Source organism: Engraulis encrasicolus, chromosome 21 (assembly GCF_034702125.1).
Source record: "Engraulis encrasicolus isolate BLACKSEA-1 chromosome 21, IST_EnEncr_1.0, whole genome shotgun sequence".
NCBI classification, from domain to species: domain Eukaryota; kingdom Metazoa; phylum Chordata; class Actinopteri; order Clupeiformes; family Engraulidae; genus Engraulis; species Engraulis encrasicolus.
The window spans coordinates 39,414,113-39,433,150 of record NC_085877.1 but is presented as its reverse complement, the minus strand read 5'-3'; the positions used below and the strand labels follow the sequence as shown (position 1 = coordinate 39,433,150).

Genomic DNA, 19,038 nt, shown 5'->3' with positions numbered 1-19,038 from the left:
ATAATATATCCGACACCCCCATTATCAGTACGCATTGGTTTAGTCCGCCCTCTCGCGGACTTTTGATTGCACAATATGCGTAATCAACACTCACTCACTTCATTATTAGGCATTAAACACAGCAGCCGGATGAAAGATGTCTAAAATACCAGGCTTTCACAAAAAGAATAGAAAGGTAAGAGAGACAGAGGAAACCAGATGAAGCAACTGCGGCTGATTTCTTGCAAGAAAGGTGAGCCCAAATGTCAAAATTACAGCCTACACAGTAGGCTAACTGGTTATCCCATTCCCATTCCGTGTGGCCTACTGTGATAGCCGAAGTCAAATAAAAAAATAATCTCATTTTTTTTACTATAATTGTGATAGGCCTAGGCCTATAGAACCCATATTTGTCTTTGATATATTCATAACAAAAAGTGTCACAAGACCAAATAGGGTCGATGTTGGTTCGAATCCAAATGATAGCAAAGCAATTTGTAAAATGAATCCAGAAAATGTAACGAACGTGAAGATGCCCCCTGTCACAGCAGATGCAAATGGTGTGAACTTGAGATTAACCTATTTTAGCTAACCTAATATCCTAGTCTTGAGGAAAAACAGTTTTTCGACCGGGTGCATCAAATTTGCAGATTGATTCTGTCCTCGTAACGATATTAATCAACGTCATGTTCATCAGTTGCCAATGTCAAGGTGGCGGTGCGAACAGCTGTCAGTCTTGAACCGTCATTCTGCTTTTATTTTGCGGTCTCAACACTCTCAATAGGAACTCTGGTTACTTCTGACAACGTCCGTTATAGCTGAAGCGTGGTAAATTAATGACGAGATTTTGACGGGGCACCAGTCTGCGTTTTGAATGCTGCTGACGCCATTCTAATCTGCGCAAAGTGCACGATAAAAGATAGACAGAGTAGCCTAACCTACCTACCTCCGTGCTGAGGAAGCCTATCTGCATTGAGTGTTCATGACAATTACCCTATTTAAGGTAGGCTACTGTGAAATAGTTACTGGGCAATTTAAATCTGAAACAATATGCAGTAGCCTAATAAATAATGATTTCAAAGAAATAATAAATGTGACCGTTCGGGCGGGGTGCCCTGACTTTAAAAGGTTGAGAATAACGACATCAAATCCAAACAGCGATAATTTTTTTCTAGCCTATTTACTCTGCTTTACAGCAGGTTTTAAGCGACATTTCATCAGTAAATCGCAGCTGATTCTTTATTCCTTGCTCTCCCAAACCCCAACTAACAAGATACGGGCAAACGTGACGTGCGTGCTGCGGGCCAGTGCAAGTGAACGAATGTGTGCGCGAGCGCGTGTGTTTCTGTTCAGGGATGCACATTGAAGAAAGTTCAGTTCAACATATCAATGTCTCATGTGTCCTTAGTGCACAAAATATTAGGCTAAATGCATTGTGAAGAGAGATCTACAAGTCTCTCTCCTCCCCCTCACACCATAGTGATGATGAAGTGATTAAAAGTCACCCTTAATAGGCCTATGATAGCCCACTTTTAAGTGGTAATGTTAAAAATAAGGACATTTTATACTTTTATAATTTTATTATGTCTGTTCTGTGTTATCATATGATTGAAGATGATGATGATTCAAGTGAAGGAGAGGAAAGCTTAGAGGGTTATTCTGAGGAAGGCAAGAAGGATGACAATATCTGGAGGTGGGCGCGCGCGCGCGTGCGGGGAGGGGGGGGGGATGGGTATGTGTGTGAGTAGGGGGGCCCATGAAAGAAGTTGTTCCTAGGGCCCCAAATTTGGTGCTACGCCCCTGATTATACGACATCAAAGTTGGTGCGGGCACTTTTAGCCCCCCCCAGTCTGGATAGGGTTAATACAGAGGGCAGTTTTGTTTATGCTGATGGAATAAATAGCCTATGTCAGGGATGGGCAGCTGGAGACCCGAGGGCCACATGCGGCCCACATCAACACTCAGTGCGGCCCGTAGATAAGACATTAGTTATAAAAATAAAGACCACTGAATCAATCCTTTGTAATTATACTGTTCGCCAATAGAGTACATTTCTATTCCCTCCAAACTATATGGGCTGTCACCAGTCAGTGAGCAACCAACAGCACCTCAAACTCGAGTGACAGTCAGATTTGAGGTCTTGTGGCCCTCCGATGGTGGCGATGAAAAAATGTGGCCCTCCTCATCATAAAAGTTGCCCATCTCTGGCTTATGTAATAGCAATGCAATACAGATTATATGATTAATACTGACGAAGGAAGATTATATGATCAATATTACACTGATTAATGAAGAGGATACTGTACGTATATCAACACAACAGAGATGATTTGATCAATTTGTTCATGATGATCAATGACAGTGTTGTTGTTGGATTCATGCATGTATCTATTTAATACATATTTAAAATTAAATAGGCTGCCATATGTGTGTGTCTATTAGATAAATATTTCAAATGAAATAGGCTGCCATATGTGTGTGTGTCTATTAGATAAAGATTTAAAATTAAATAGGCTGCCATATGTGTGTGTGTGTCTATTAGATAAAGATTTAAAATTAAATAGGCTGCCATATGTGAATGTGTCTATTAGATAAAGATTTAAAATGAAATAACTGTGATGCTGAATCCATACATGTATCTATTAAATACAGATTTAAAATGTAGTAACTAGATGCTGAGCCTTATTGAACTGTGACATCATTACAGGTGTGTTTGACTGTGCAGAACTGATCAAAGCATCACAACACAGACCTTGTGTCCTTCCTTAAAGCACAGAGAAGATATCTTAAACTTCCTAGAGAGAGAGAGAGCAAGCGAGAGAGAGAGAGAGAGAGAGAGAGAGAGAGAGAGAGAGAGAGAGAGAGAGAGAGAGAGAAGTAATTTGTGTGCTATTGATGCCAGCACCTTTGCATATGCTGTGTGTTCTAGTTCCTCGACACATCACACAGATAGCACTGTCATAGAAAGATGCAAATAAATGGGGCCAGAGAGAGAGAGAGAGAGAGAGAGAGAGAGAGAGAGAGAGAGAGAGAGTGCTATGTTCGGGACTGTGTGTGCCGGCCCAAAATTGTCCCCAGGCCAGGAAAAGGGAGGACCTAGAAGTGACCGATTCCCCATGTCGTGGACCCAGTGAAAGCTTTGTGTGTGTGTGTGTGTGTGTGTGTGTGTGTGTGTGTGTGTGTGTGTGTGTGTGTGTGGTGTGTGTGTGTGTGTGTGTGTGTGTGTGTGTGTGTGTGGTGTGTGTGTGTGTGTGTGTGTGTGTGTGTGTGTGTGTGTGTGTGTGTGTGTGTGTGTGTGTTTGGGGGGGGGGGGGGTAGAGCTCTCTCTCTCTCTCTCTCTCTCTCTCTCTCTCTCTATGAGTATGTGTGTGTGTGTGTGTGTGTTTGGTGGTGGGGAGAGAGAGAGAGAGAGAGAGAGAGAGAGAGAGAGAGAGAGAGAGAGAGAGAGAGAGAGAGAGAGAGAGAGAGAGAGAGAGAGAGAGAGAGAGAGAGAGAGACGTTCCCCTGTGCCCCTTGCAGGCTGAAGCATGTCACTGCACAGGCAGAGCTAGGACCTGGAGGCTATAGATAGGTTTTCCGTTTACAAACATTCGCAATGTGAGGAGGGGCAAGATGCTAAGCAGCCAACCACATGAGCGCATTTTTGAGTGACACCAGTCAGTTTCCAACAGTCAGAGGTTGAAGAGGGACCCCTGGCTGTGCACGCAGACAGGGATTGTTTACAAACGGGAAATAAAAGCCACCGTCTCCCTTCCCTCAGTAGGCACTCTGACCCAGGGCCGGCCTGAGGCATAAGCTAGCTACATTATGCGATGGCTTAGGGCCCCCACGCTACCAGGGACCCCCTGTGAGCAACATTACAGGAATAAAATAACTCTCCACCATTTTGTGCACACAGACAGGGATTGTTGACAAACAGGAAACCAAAGTATAAAAGTCACCCTCTCCCTTCCCTCAGTAGGCACTCTGACCTCAAACTCAACACTGGCTTTTCATTTCATTATCTCCCTGCTTTCTCTCCCCTCACTCTTTTTATTTCTTTACAGCTAACAGAAGGGGTGGAGCACCAAGCAGCCTAGTGTGTGAGACTCTGGCCATTTCTCAAAGTCTAGTGTGCGCCCCTCCAAGTGTATCAGACTTCATATTTACGTCCAGTGATTGGATACTCTTTGGTGAACTCTGCAGAGTATCCAATCACTGGGTGTGACTAATTAGGCTGACACACTTCCAAGGCTCATACAATTGACATTGAGAAATGGCCGCCGTGTCAGTGTGTGTTGGTATGACGTGTGTGAAGCACACACACTGTTTGCATAGGAGGCGCAAGATCACAATTAAGGAAGTTTACACCAAATGATGCAAAATATCAACAACAAAGATGCCCACTCAGGTAACAGGAACCTACGCAACATGATCTCCAAAAATTCTGTGCTCCTGGACACGGATGTTAAGGACACAAAATTCCGTGCTCCTGGACACGGAATTGTTTTCCGTGCTCCTGGACACGGAATTGTTTGAAGTGCTTTCTATAGGCTTTTTCCACAGTCTTGTGTTTACTCAGGATTTTTCTAATTTCAAATATTTTGTCTAAAAAAAAACATTGCTTACTGACAGGTTTGGGTAAGGGATTGTTTTGGTCTGGGCACAGCTATAGTTTTCCTTCATTCATTATATGACTTTGATAGCCTAGCAACCAACTGGAAAAGGTATTTCTCAAAAATATGTCTTAAATGACAGGTTAAGGTTAGGGAATGTTTTGGTCAGGGCACAACTTAAATTGTTATAGCATTATTTTGTTTAGGATTAGCATTTGGTATGTATTTTCTATGATAGAGTAAACACAGTGCTGTGGTAATAGCCTATAGAGAGCACTTCCGTGTGCCCATCACGGAAAACAATTCCGTGTCCAGGAACACGGAAAATAATTCCGTGTCCAGGAGCACGGAATTTTGGCAAAATCTGTGCTCCTGGACACGGATTTCGTGTCCTTAACATCCGTGTCCAGGAGCACGGAATTTGGAGATCAGGCTGAACCTACATGTAGATGAGTTTCACTGGAAAATGATGGAAAATGACAAACGCAGATCCCTGTGTGTGTGTGTGTGTGTGTGTGTGTGTGTGTGTGTGTGTGTGTGTGTGTGTGTGTGTGTGTGTGTGTGTGTGTGTGTGTGTGTGCGTGCGTGTGTGTGGTGTGTGTGTGTGTGTGTGTGTGTGTGTGTGTGTGTGTGTGTGTGTGTGTACGTGTGTGTGTACGTGTGTGTGTACGTGTGTATGTGTTTGTGTTTGTATGGGGGCATTCATAACTGTTGTTGCCAATGATGTTGTGCATTCATCATCCGTGACGTGCTCATCAGGCCTAATGGGTCTATGCAAATCCCAAAAACCAGAGAGCAGACGTCAGGTAAATCACATATTCCACCATCGGGGAGGGGGGTCACCAGGAAAAGATCAGCCTTTACACACCGAGAGAAGACGGTACACAGGACAGTAGGTAGCAGTGGTGACAGAGAGATGACTTCTCCACACCCTTTCACACGCAAGCTCTCCTGGAAACAACATCCTCCACAGACCCCCTATCGTACTGCAGGTGTTCTCCAAGAAAGGACACTTTACCCACCTGGCCAGGTAAGGGCGATTTCAGAAAGACTTTGACGAACGATGTAAATTCAAACAAACTAAATTAGCATTAATAGCTGTTGGGTAGGGCCTATGTCTGAGAGCTAGTTGGTTAGTTAATCTCCCCGAGTCAAATGTAAATTAGGTGTCATTACCAGCTGTTGTAATGACTGAGACCTGGTTAGTTAGTTAGTTAGTTAGTTACACATACTCACATGTCAAGTTGTTGTGTTTTCATCCATGGGCTAGAGGGCCCACACACTCTTTGCTAACTGTTGTGATGGTTGAGACTGTACAGCCTGTCCTGCATTGCGTGACTTGCTCATAAGGCCCAAATGTGTCCATGACTTCATCATTAGGTTAGATATGGCTATGTAAATCAATTACCAGAAAGCAGACTTCCTCACTTGATCATCAGGTTTGATATGCCCATGTAAATCATTTATCAGAAAGCAGACGTCATGTCCACCGTATTCTATTCAAATTATACATTCCACCGTATTCTATTCAAATGATATATTCCACTATCGTGTATTCTATCAAAGCTAGCCAGTGTCCATTATTGAGTGGGAGGGTGCTTTGGATGGGTGGGTGTAAGTGTGTGGCATTAGCCTTTAAAGTAAGAGGTAGGATGAGACAAGAGGACAGAAGGCAGCAATCCTGACAGAGAGATAACCTCTAAAAGAAACGACATCCTGCACAGACGAACACAGAGCCTCCAACACTCGATCTCTATTGGAAAAGAACATCCTCAAAAGACCACAGACCCACTAACACTCAACCGCTACTGGAAAGGACACTTTACCCACCTGGCCAGGTAAGAGCGTTTCCAAAAATATTTTTGATGAGTGATGTAAATTCGAACAAACTAAATCAGCATTAACAGCTTTTGTTACATCTGAGATCTGGTTAGTTAATCACTTAGTCAAATATAAATTAGGTGTCATTACCAGCTGTTGTAATGACTGAGACCTGGTTGGTTAGTTAGTTACACATACTCAAATGTCAAGTTGTTGTGTTTTCATCCATGGGCTAGAGAGGGCCCACGCACTCTTTGCTGACTCAACTACACCATAACGACATCGCTATGACAACTACACCATCGCTATGACATTACTGAGAGTTTTAAATGACATTTAAACTGAGGTCATTTCCATTTTGGTGACAATGTGGTTACGGTATAGACTCAGCTCTGCAGAGTTGCTTATTGGTTAGTAAGACATAGCGAAGGTATGACATTTCAACACCTGGGGGTATGTGCATACGAGACAGACGGACAGATGGACAGACATAGAGTGTAATAGGGAGAGGGAGGGTGTGTTGGGAAGAGAGAGGGAGTGTGTGTTGGGAGGGAGAGAGGGTGTGTGTTGGGAGGAGAGAATGTGTGTGTTGGGAGGAGAGAGGGTGTGTGTGTTGGGAGGGAGAGGGCATGCGTGTTGGGAGAGAGGGAGTGTGTGTGTTGGGAGGAGGGAGGGAGTGTGTGTGTTGGGAGGGAGAGGGCATGTGTGTTGGGAGGAGAGAGGGTGTGTGTGTTGGGAGGAGAGAGGGTGTGTGTTGGAAGGGTGAGGGTGTGTGTGTTGGGAGAGAGGGTGTGTGTGCTGGGAAGGAGAGGGTGTGTGTTGGGAGGGAGAGGGTGTTTGTTCGGAGGAGAGAGGGTGTGTCTTTTGGGAGAGAGAGAGGGCGAGTGTGTTGGGAGAGAGAGGGAGTGTGTGTTGGGAGGGAGAGGGCGTGTGTGTTGGGAGAGAGGGTGTGTGTGCTGGGAAGGAGAGGGTATGTGTGTTGGTAGGAGAGAGGGTGTGTCTTTTGGGAGAGAGAGAGGGCATGTGTGTTGGAAGGAGAGAGGGCGTGTGTGTTGGGAGGGAGAGGGTGTGTGTGTTGGGAGAGAGGGTGTGTGTGCTGGGAAGGAGAGGGTATGTGTTAAGGAGAGAGAGGGTGTGTGTTTGGACGGAGAGGGTGTGTGTGTTGGGAGAGAGGGTGTGTGTGTTGGGAGACAGGGTGTGTGTGCTGGGAAGGAGAGGGTGTGTGTTTTGGGAGGGAGAGGGCGTGTGTGTTGGGAGGGTGAGGGTGTGTGTGTTGGGAGGAGAGAGGGCGTGTGTGTGTTGGGAGGGTGAGGGTGTGTGTGTTTTGGTAGAGAGAGGGTGTTTGTTCGGAGGAGAGAGGGCGTGTGTCTGTTGGGAGGAGATAGGGTGCGTGTGTTGGGAGGGAGAGGGTGTGTGTGTTGGGAGAGAGGGTGTGTGTTGGGAGGGAGAGGGTGTGTGTGTTTGTGTGACGGGTTCCACGGCACCTCGTTACGGGGGGCTATACTTTTGTCTTACGTCATTCAAAATGACAGCTGTCCCACGGTGCAGATGAATGCTGTGTGAATGTGTTTTCAGTTGAAGTAGCCTATTTTTTATTTTTTCTAAACTTACTTACTTACTTGTTATTACATTGTGGAATGCCTTCTTCTGTATCTTGTGTTTTATTCTTGCTGTTTGACCTTGTCTTGCTTTTAATGTAATTTTTGTTAGTGTTTAATTTTAGTAGGCCTATTTTAGTTTGACACTGTTCAGCACTTTGGTCAGTTCTTGTTGTTTAAATGTGCTATAAATTATATATATATACGTATATACTGACTAAATAGAAATGACTAAATAGGAGCTGTTATTTACATTTACATTACATAATTTGATAGACAGTGTAGGCTAAGAAGTAAGACACAAGTAGTACAGCCCCCGGCCGGACCGAGGTGGCGTGGAACTAGTGAGTCCCGGTGTGTGACAGCGTTGTCACTGTGTGACTGTTACGTAGTTTAGCTTGTAGGGGGGAGGGGGGAGTGTAGTTTAGGCCTATTACAGATGGAGGGGATGAACACAAATAAAAAAAATAATACAGTTACTTCCTAGACAATCAAAGTAAGTATTTTAGATGAGCTCCAACACATTTTAAAGAAGCAAGGTAACATTTCAATTACTGTTTTTGCCTACTGCTTGCACACAATTTGCAAAATTTGGCTCATATGAGTTAACTCTACACACAAGCCAATTACTCTCAACACTTGGAGATAAACCCTTCACATATGCCAACATGAAACACTGGTATCAAAACCTTAACATTGCCATAAAAACTCATCAATCTTTTGTCAAAACCTCACTTTCATGTCAAAAGAGAGACAATAGCACCAAATGAGAAAACAAATCAGATCATCATTAAAACAGCTGTCTGCTTTATACAAAACACAGCAGTCTTTCTTTTTGTAACAGTCTATTCAGTCTCACGGAATGTACATCTTCACAAGACCCCAAAATTCAATTGGCCTACTGTACATTACATAACTGCACCTTACAGTACAGGACATTAAACTGAAGCCAAATATATCTCAAACAGTACATCACTTTAAACACAACAGTGTGTAGGTAAGCTTATGGACCATTTGTTTGTGTATGGGGTATATTCACAACTTTTCAAACATCTAAATATGATATAAATATGTGGTTGATGTCAACATGCTGTAATGAAAATCCTAGTCAATATACTTTGTTTGGGTGGTATGAGGTATTCTTCACGAAATACAATACATTTCCACAGACACAATATGCAGCTGACATCTACATGACGTCATCAAAATTATATCATGTTCAGTCAGTTTGGTCAAGTGCTTGCTTGGATGTGTTCTGAAAATGACACTATTTCTACAAATCATGTTCACATTACCTAACGTGATGATGAAGACAAAAGCCTACTCTTGGCGGCATGTATCAGGCTAGGTTTTACAGTATGTGAGTCAGTCAATGCCATACTCCATATGCTACTCTTTAGTACTGTTGTGCTATTTGTTGTTTTGTTTGAGTATAGGTAGGTGTGAATTTAGCATAGTAGCAATCAAAGAAAAACAAATCAATGCAAAATAAAATAGGCCTAAGTGCAATGTAATATAAAGAATGCAACTTTGTAACTGGCAGAATAGTAGTTAATTTTGAAAGCATGTGTTTTAGTGTCTGTGTCTAAATCTTGCCATATCTGTACATCAGTCTGTTTTGTTTTTACAATGATACTGAGATTTTACTTTTGAACGAAGTGTCTTGTGTATGAAATGGTGTGTAGACAGCTGGAGCCTGTGTGTTGCGTAAAGGAGCAAGTGCTTTGCTAAACTGGTATGAAAGTGTAATGCTTGACTTTTGTTTAAGGTAAAGCAACATGTGTTTAAGTTATAGTACCAACAACTTAACAATATGCTACTTTGGTTTAAGCATCGGCCTGTAGTGTTTAAGCAGTATTTGTACCATAGTGTTGTCCTGTAGGCCTACAATTAATGATGAGGGAAAAAGTATGATGTACAAGTTTTCATTCAGTTGCCAACAACCATTCGGCTCTGCAAGACAATGTCCGGTAACACTTTATTTTAGGGATACATCTATTAGCACTAATACATACGATCTCCCTGTACAAGTAACTTGTAAGGCATGTACAAAGCAAAATCAAACATTTGTTGAGCATGTATTCGCAAATGTCTTGTTCATGCACAATAAGGGATTTATTACCAATTTAACCTTAGTAAAGACCTAGTAGACCTCAGTGTTTGCTTAGTACATGCCTTACAAGTTACTTATGCAGGCATTAACATTGCATATATTAGTGCTAATAGATGTATACCTAAAATAAAGTGTTACCCAATTTCCACCTAAAACCCCCCCAACAATGATCATTTTGAGGTTTTGGAATGTTCAAGATTTTCCATCTGGTCACACTGATTTTAATCCTCAGTACTAAGGAGTGACTTAGCCGCTGGCTAGTAAGACACTGTAGTCACATTTTAGGTTAGCCGCTGGCTAGTAAGAAAGACACTGTAATCACATTTTAGGTTTTGTGTAACAGCGGTAATATATACAATACATTGATTTGGTAACACTTTAGAATAGTGGATGCAAAAAAGCATTATAAAGACTTAATAAATAATTAACTATTGATGAACAAAACATTAACAAACGTTTGTAAATGACTAGGAAATGTAAACAAATGCTTGTAAATGACTAGGAAATGCTATGTTAATATTTTACATTTATCAAACATTTACAAGTTGCTTGTAAATGAATAAAATACTCTGTTATAAGGTGTGTAAAATCTTGCAGATATTATTTGTAGATATTTTATAAAGCATTAATAAGCTTAGTTAATAATAAAAACATTTGTTAATGTTTTATTCATCATTAGTTAATTATTTACTGAGTCTTTACTAAGGAACATTATTATAAAGTGTTACCATTGATTTTCTTTGTACTTTGTACTTTTTTACAGATATGGCTCACGGGTGGTGTGTCCTCCTGCTCACCCTAGGTACAGTGTGTGTTTGTGTTATGCTGCGTATGTATGCATGTAGGCTATGTACTGTATGAATGTAGGCTATAAATGCTATGTGTGAATGAATGTATGTATGTTTGTATGCAGGCCTATGTATATAGGCTATGTATAGGCCTATATACAGGTATGTAGGCTATGTTTGTATGTAGGAATGTATGTAGGCCTATGAATGTATGTATGAATGTAGGCCTATGTACAGTATGTATGGTTTTATTTATTTAGGTTTCTTGCTGCATTTCTTAGTATCTGTTTGTGTTTAATCACTCACACACGCACCCAGCCACACACACACACGCGCGCACGCACGCACGCACACACACACACACACACACGATGGGTTGCAGCTTGTAATGGCACAAAAATAGCTGAAAAGATTATATGAACATACACACACACACACACACACACACACACACACACACACACACACACACACACACACACACACACACACACACACACACACACACACACACACAGACACATGCACACACACATTAAAATAGCAAAATAATGAGACATATATAAGCATACTCCCTCTCCCTTTTCAGGTGTGTGTGGTCTCTCCTCCTCTGTGCCACGTCAGTTCTATGTGGTAAATGAGTGGAAGAACTGGGCAGAAGCTCAGCAGTATTGCAGAAGGGAGTACACTGACCTGGCCACCATAGACAACATGGCAGAGTTGGAGGCGATCAAGAGTAGGACCCTTAGTTTTGGGCCAGGGGGGGTGGTTTGGATTGGGCTGAAAAAAGGGAGCAGTCCTAAGTGGAAGTGGTCTCTGACTGATGATGGTTTCTATGGAGAGAATGAGGATGAGTTCCAGAACTGGGGTGCAAACCAGCCAAACGGCAGAACTGGTGAAGACTGTGGGTGCATTCACCAGGGGGGGAAGTGGCACGATGCCTACTGCACTGCCAGGCTTCGCTTCATTTGCTACAATGGTGAGATACCACCTATATTCCCTTACTCTCTCATGCATAAAGATGCATTTGAAGTGTGATGTTTCAAAACGGTGTACATCCATTTTGTAGAATGTTGGGAAATTGTATTTATTTGGCATTCCATTGCAAAACGCATTTTATGTAGGGTGAAAAAGTATGTTCTCAAAATATTTGAATGGCAAGAATTCAACCATAGGTGACAGGACTTCTGAACAGTCATTTCCAATAATAAAATGCAAAAGTAAAAAATGTTGGATACCCCGTTTTGCAGCAAAAACTCTTCCTTTGTCGTGTTATGTCAGACTGTTAGACTGTGCTTGAGTCGTGAGTTACCCATATCACATACAGTGACATACTGTCCATAACAACAGGGCCAAGCTCCACACAGCCCTATGTGCTGGTTGAAGAGGAGAAGACCTGGGCAGATGCACAGAGATACTGCAGAGAGAACCACAGAGACCTGGCCACCATCAGGAACGAGGCTGAGAACAAAAAGATCAAAGACCTAATTAGGGGTAAAGGAAATGTCTATCGCTGGATCGGCCTGTTCAGAGATGCCTGGGAGTGGTCAGATGGCAGCAGCTCCTCCTTTCGCCACTGGGATTCTGGACAACCAAGCTTCGACTCCAGTTCAAACGGTCTCTGTGTGGAAATTCGGTCCTCTGGTCTGTGGAATGATGAACCGTGTGACAGTCAAAGATACTTTGTCTGCTATGAAGGTGAGTCTTTCAGCCCTCAGGCAGCTCAGCAGCATGTAAAAGCATATGGGTGGTGCTGTGGCACGGCATGCCAAGACACTAAATCACAAATGGACTTGCATGCCCAGGTTCGAATCCGGCCTGGGTCATTTCCCAGCCCTCTCTCTCTCCCTCTCTCCCTTCCTATCATTTCTTCTTCTTCTTCTGGTGATGATGATGATGATGATGATGATGATGATGATTTGAACATTGCATTGTTGTTATTGATGATTTATGATATTATTGATTTCAGAATTCAGATGTTTGTTGTTTTGTGCTGGTAATTACCACCCATGTCTTCATTGATTATATATTTCAGCATCGTTGTGCAATTTTGTTATGTTTACTGAAATTATTTCTGTGTTTGTGTCCATTGCTCAGCTCTCCCTGTAGTTGAGGTGGTGTCTCCTCAGCCTCCCCTCTACTATGGAGATGACGTCACCCTCAGCTGTGACATACCCAGGAATACAGGCCAGCACCAGTATGTCTGGCTAAAGGACAACAGCACACTTCCTGGTAAGACCAGTCAGACCATCACCATCACACTCTCAAAGGATGCGGGTCGGTACCAGTGCCACAGGCTTAGAGACGGTTCTTCAGTGGAACCCTACATCAGCACACCTGTTACCGTTGGATACCAGGGTGAGTCAACATTAAACAATTATTACTGAAACATGTGGCATGTCACAGTTGTCTTGGTTATGGCCAATGGCTAAATAACTACTGTGTCCTTTATGGGTAAGCCCTATAGTTACTGACAGCAGCACATCTGTTACGTTTTATTGAAGTGTATTTTGCTGTTTCTCTTTGTTTACAACTCTTCCTGATGCTTCAGTGCTTCTTCATTTCTGAATTTTGTATTTGTCTTATTTGTCCTCATGCCTCAGATGTCCCTGCTGCTACAGTGGAGGTGGTGTCTCCTCAGAATCCCTTTTACCCTGAAGATGAAGTCACTCTGAAGTGTAACATAGCACAGGGTTACTGTGGCACAGTTACAGACTGGGCTTATGGCTGGTATAAGGATGAAAGCTCCAGCCCAATTCCTGACAAGACCGGTCAGTCCATCACCATCAGACTCCCAGAAGATGCAGGCCAGTACCAGTGTATTGGATGGAGAAAAGGTTGTCCAATTCAATCGCACCCGAGCCCACCTATGCCCATTATACACCAGGGTGAGTCAATATTTCAATCAATGGTCATTTGTTAACAGAGTGAATTGCTACTGATTGCTACCATTCAACTCAGTGTTATGTTGGGATGGCCACATTTACACCTGCAACTCACAGCACCACAGGATATTGTGCCCATTTTGGGCACTTTTATGGCCAGCGCTAGTGTAACAGATCATGAAGGTTTTGTTGTTTCTTTATTTCATAATTCTGTGTTTGTCCTCATTCCTCAGCCTTCCCTGATGCTACAGTGGAGGTGGTGTCTCCTCAGAGTACCTTCTACTCTGGAGATGTCGTCACCCTCAGGTGTGACATAGCAAAGTACTCAGACTGGCATCGGTATAGCTGGCTAAAGGACAACAGCCCAGTTCCTGGTAAGACCAATGAGACCATCACCATCACACTCCCCCTAGAGGCAGGTCAGTACCAGTGCAGTGGAGAGAGAGGAGATCGCCCGATGACATCCTCAATAAGCAGCTCTGTTGACATCACCAACAATGGTGAGTCTGTTATTGTTGAATGATTTTATCTCATCCACATTCATATTCATCTATATCGACACCTTCTTCATGAGGTTTACTAAGATGTGTTTTTTTACCATTTGTTTCCCCTCAGACAAGCTGGTCCTGGTTCGTGAGAACAAGACCTGGATGGAGGCTATGCAGTACTGCAGAGAGCACCATGTGGACCTGGTGTCTGTGACCTCTGAGAAGATCCAGCGCTGGGTGGAGGGGTGGGCCAAAGGAGCCTCATCTCCCCACGTGTGGCTGGGCCTGCGCTACTCCTGCACTTTTGGCTTCTGGTTCTGGGTCAGTGGATACTCCGTCTGCTACGACAACTTCGCCTCAGATGCAGACAGAATGCCGGGCTGTGACATAGCTGGGGGGGCAGTCGACAAACATGGTGGCCAGTGGGTCAGCCTGCAGGAGACTCAGCAACTCAACTTCATCTGCACTAATGAGGAGTGTAAGCATGTTTCTGTATTACTACTCAAGAGTTTAGCGTTTGTTATCCTGATTGCTGCTATAGTTCTCTTATTGCATCATTGCTGACGTGATGGGTCACCATTTAATTTTATTGTGTGTGCACGCGTGTGCGAGTGAGTACATGCGCATTTATGTGTGTGTACAGATTTCTAACCTGTGTGTGTGTGTGTGTGTGTGTGTGTGTGTGTGTGTGTGTGTGTGTGTGTGTGTGTGTGTGTGTGTGTGTGTGTGTGTGTGTGTGTGTGTGTGTGTGTGTGTGTGTGTGTGTGTGTGTGTGTGTCCTCCAACAGAACTCCATGAGGCCCAGGTGTTCCTCAGTCCAAAGGGATGTGGGGAGACGACACACACCATGAGAGTTTCATTATTTTCTTTCTTTACATGACAATTCTATACTGACCTGTAGTTCCTTTACCTGTGCCTGTTATGTTACGTCTTTGCAACATTATTGCAACATTATTGTATACCATACATTTAATGTAGTGAACATTGTAGTGTCAACATTCACAAATGATCCATATTATACTAAAACCACTTCTTACACATATATTGGCTACATTAACATTTTGATTTTAATTCCGAATTAACTCACTTTAATTCTGAACAAAGCTTAATTCCGCTTTGAAAACGTAATTTAGACACTTCACAATTCGGAATTAAATGCAAGATCAAAGTCAAATAGATGGAACTATTTAATTCTGAATCAAATATGTTTTAGATATTCTATATTCTATATTTAGAGATTCTTGATTTGAGGCATCCGTGTTCTATGTTAGGTTAAAAGCTATCACCAGCAGAGCAAAGAATTATGAAATAAGAAAAGAGCACTCATGCAGCTGATTAGCTCTCATTCACATGACAGTGGTGTTGTGTAAAGAACACGATGAACATGGTTGTACAGCCCATTAAGTAGCTGTACCAACCTGTTTAAATATGGTCCATTAAAAATGACTTGTGATTTGATGATTTTAACAGACTATTAAGAGTTGCTGAACTGCGATTTGACTGATTTACCACTGTGTGCATTTGATTCAATATGATTTACTCTTGTGTACCTTTATCTTAATACTGATTTACATGTGTTTGCCTTTGATATATACTGCCCTACCAAGACAAAGTGCAGTCACTATGCAAATATTGAAACCGTAAAATGCTGTCAAAGCCTTGGTATTAGGTTGGGCATTGTAGTTACGGCAAATTTGGCATAATATCTATTTTTTAACGAGACACATTTGGACCATAAGGCTTTGTCACAAGATAAAGGAGGTGTAATGAAGACCATTTTCAGTCTAAAGTCAATTTTCAGAAAATATGTACTCACTGCTCTTTACCGTTGTAGGGCAGTATATGATGGATTTACATGTATATTGGTTGGCTTAAGACTGATTTACTGTAGATGTGTGCATTTGACTTAATAATGATAGACGTAGACGTGTGTGCATTTGACAGAAGGTTGGATTTAAATGTGTGTGCATTTGACTTAATAATGATTTAGACGTGTGTGCATTTGACAGAAGGTTGGATTTAAATGTGTGTGCATTTGACTTAATAATGATATGGACGTGTGCATTTGACAGAAGGTGGATTTAAATGTGTGTGCATTTGACTTAATACTGATTTAGACGTGTGTGCATTTGACTTAATAATGATATAGACGTGTGCATTTGACAGAGGGTTGGTTTTAAATGTGTGTGCCTTGGACTAAGGCCAAATCCCTGGTTTCGCGGTGAGGGGTCACATTTTGAAATGGTGAGTTAAAGTGACTGATTTACCACTGTGTGCCTTTGATGTAATATGATTTACACTTGTGTACCTTTATCTTAATACTGATTTACATAATGTTTGCCTTTGATATGTACTGCCCTACAGAGACAAAGTGCAGTAACTACGAAAATATTGAAACCGTAAAATGCTTTCAAAGCCTTGGTATTAGGTTGAACATTATTAGTTACTGCCAATTTGACATTATATCGAAACGAGACACATTTGGACCATAAAGCTTTGTCACAAGATAAAGGAGGTGTAATGGAGACGTGTGTGCATTTGACTTAATAATGATTTAGACGTGTGTGCATTTGACAGAAGGTTGAATTTAAATGTGTGTGCCTTGGACTAAGGCCAAATCCCATTTGTAATTTCTACCCCTGCCCCTACACCTTCCCCTTGGCCCTCGTCCCTTCAAACAGAGCAGTAATGAGTAGGGCTTGAAACGGTTCTATGGTTAAACCAGCTATATTGCTTGTAATTACTGCAACAATTTAAAAAAGGACAACCGTGTTGCACAACCCTCGCAATTACTTCCCGACTTCCATGCATAGGTTGACATTAAAAGGTTTTTTTATGTGCGTTTCCTGGAGGAAATGACCATTACATGTTGGGACAATGTTTAACGGAGTGCTATGGAATAATTATTGCAACTGTGACACTGTAAATTATGGCGAAAATACTTATATTTGTGTGCTTTTGTGAAGCCGACAATATTTAAAGGCGTTCGCAATGCATTAGGGGAAATCGGTCGTACCCCTCCGTTTGGAGTGTGCCTTCGGAAAATCTCTGTAGAAGGCCCTTCCGATTACCCCTTCCCCTCTGACTGAACCTGAATTGGAACGGCCCTAGCCCTTCATGTAAATGTGCAAAGCGGAGGGGAAGGGGAAAGGCGTAGGGCTAAGGGGTGAAATGGGATTCAGCCTTACAGTACTTACTTAGACATGTGTTCATTTGTCTTAGTGATACTCTAGCATTTCTGGAAATAAGCTGATTTTATTAGCCAGGCTGTGCCCTCCTAGTGACGCAACACTTTCAGCGTTGCAACTCGTCAGGTGAAGAGCAATGCAAGTACTTTCTGAGTTCCCTCTTTGTCGATAAGCAAACAACCATAAGCAAACCAAGGGAGGCCGGTCAACCATGCTTTTTGGGAAACGTTAATTGTTATGCTCTTGCTCAGACCGAGTCTCAAAGAGATTTAAGCGTTGATGATAATCAGGCTGATTTTACACCTCCCCTTGAGTTAAATGATTGAGTGTTATCTTTCTCAGAGTCTGGCAGCATTCTACCCCCATGCTATAATGGAATCTGATGGGTCCAGCAGTGGTTCTTAACCTTTTTTTCTTAACACACCCCCTTCCCTGTGCCGAAGACAAGCCGTGCATCCCCAACCCAAACTTCTACTCGTATACACACACAAAAAATATTTGAGTTATTAATTCCAATGATTCTTGCTTGAGTCATTAATCAACACCTGACTTTAAATGGAGACCAAACTATGCTTTAATTTGCTCTTAATTTGGCCTAATTATAATGTTCGCAAGCATAATTTTGGTCACAACCTCAACACAAACAAAATTCTGCGCACCCCCTGAATTTTTTTCTGGCACACCCTCTAAGGGTGTCCGCACCCCAGGTTAGCCCCTGACTGGTATGTTAGGATTCAATGGCTGTAGGATGTACAGGAGGAAGTTAGCTAAAATTGTTGTTGGGTTTTTTTTACTCAAGGGGAGGTATAAAATGAGCTAATTTTCAGAAATTATGCAGTATCGCTTTAAGACTGACTTAAATGAGTGTCTTTGACTTGTGATTCCAAATATTGTTGATGGTTATATTGTGATGATACTATTGTTTCCTGTGTGCAGTGGAAATAAATAAATAAATAAAGATCATTGAGCTGATATTGACTCTAGTGTGGTTATTACGGTAGACATGCGCTCGCTTAGGCACACACACACACACACACACACACACACACACACACACACACACACACACACACACACACACACACACACACATGCTCACGCTCCATCCTCCTGCACTAGCTTTATTCGCCTGTGGTCTGAGGGGGCACTGTAGAGCAAGGTCTGATAAGAGGGTAATAAGCCTTTGTAACATGGTAAGTCCACTAGGGGCACTGTGGAGCAGAAGGCCATTTTAAAGCATTCACACCTTGTGTCAGTGCAAGGAACTGTGCAGCCATTGCTTTCAATGTCCACTTTAAAATAGCATCATCTGAAAAATACATTTGATGAAATGAGGATCAAAGTCACAGAACCATTTCACCAGAGGTAAGTTATAAAAACAATAACATGCAGCATTTCCTATTGCTCATGTCATAAACTCTAGCGGCCTCGTGTGGAGTTTAGTATACACTGCATTAAAAGACTTTCAGTATATCCTGGGGAAACTGATTAGATGTGTAGAATCACAGCACTTAAACACATATGGCATGCAAACTTAATTTTTTCTGTTTGTTGTTGTTGTTTTTTTCTTTCTGGGGCTTTGC

The 19,038-nt window shown here is 42.3% G+C and overlaps 2 protein-coding genes across 2 annotated transcripts in view; both read left to right on the top strand.

The window, feature by feature from the left end:
* LOC134437412 (C-type mannose receptor 2-like) overlaps window positions 1-3,113 on the top strand; it is a 10,241-nt gene extending 7,128 nt beyond the window's left edge. Inside the window, exon 6 of the mRNA XM_063186902.1 lies at window positions 3,058-3,113. Coding sequence (XP_063042972.1) covers window positions 3,058-3,113 — 56 coding nt within the window. The remainder of the gene's footprint in view (window positions 1-3,057) is intronic.
* Window positions 3,114-10,871: 7,758 nt separating this feature from the next.
* On the top strand, window positions 10,872-18,167 carry LOC134437410 (C-type mannose receptor 2-like). The gene is made up of 5 exons (XM_063186901.1): window positions 10,872-10,908; window positions 11,484-11,630; window positions 12,245-12,592; window positions 14,395-14,745; window positions 18,163-18,167. Exons 1-5 carry the CDS (start codon window positions 10,872-10,874, stop codon window positions 18,165-18,167), a joined length of 888 nt encoding a protein of 295 aa, XP_063042971.1.
* Window positions 18,168-19,038: the final 871 nt, after the last annotated feature.

Bases quoted from the DNA above. Each gene is read 5' to 3' on its own strand.
- LOC134437410 (XM_063186901.1), top strand. From the start codon at position 10,872: ATGGCTCACGGGTGGTGTGTCCTCCTGCTCACCCTAG. The intron at 10,909-11,483 runs GTACAGTGTGTG...CTCCCTTTTCAG, and splicing joins TGTCCTCCTGCTCACCCTAG to GTGTGTGTGGTCTCTCCTCC. The intron at 11,631-12,244 runs GTAGGACCCTTA...CCATAACAACAG, and splicing joins AGAGTTGGAGGCGATCAAGA to GGCCAAGCTCCACACAGCCC.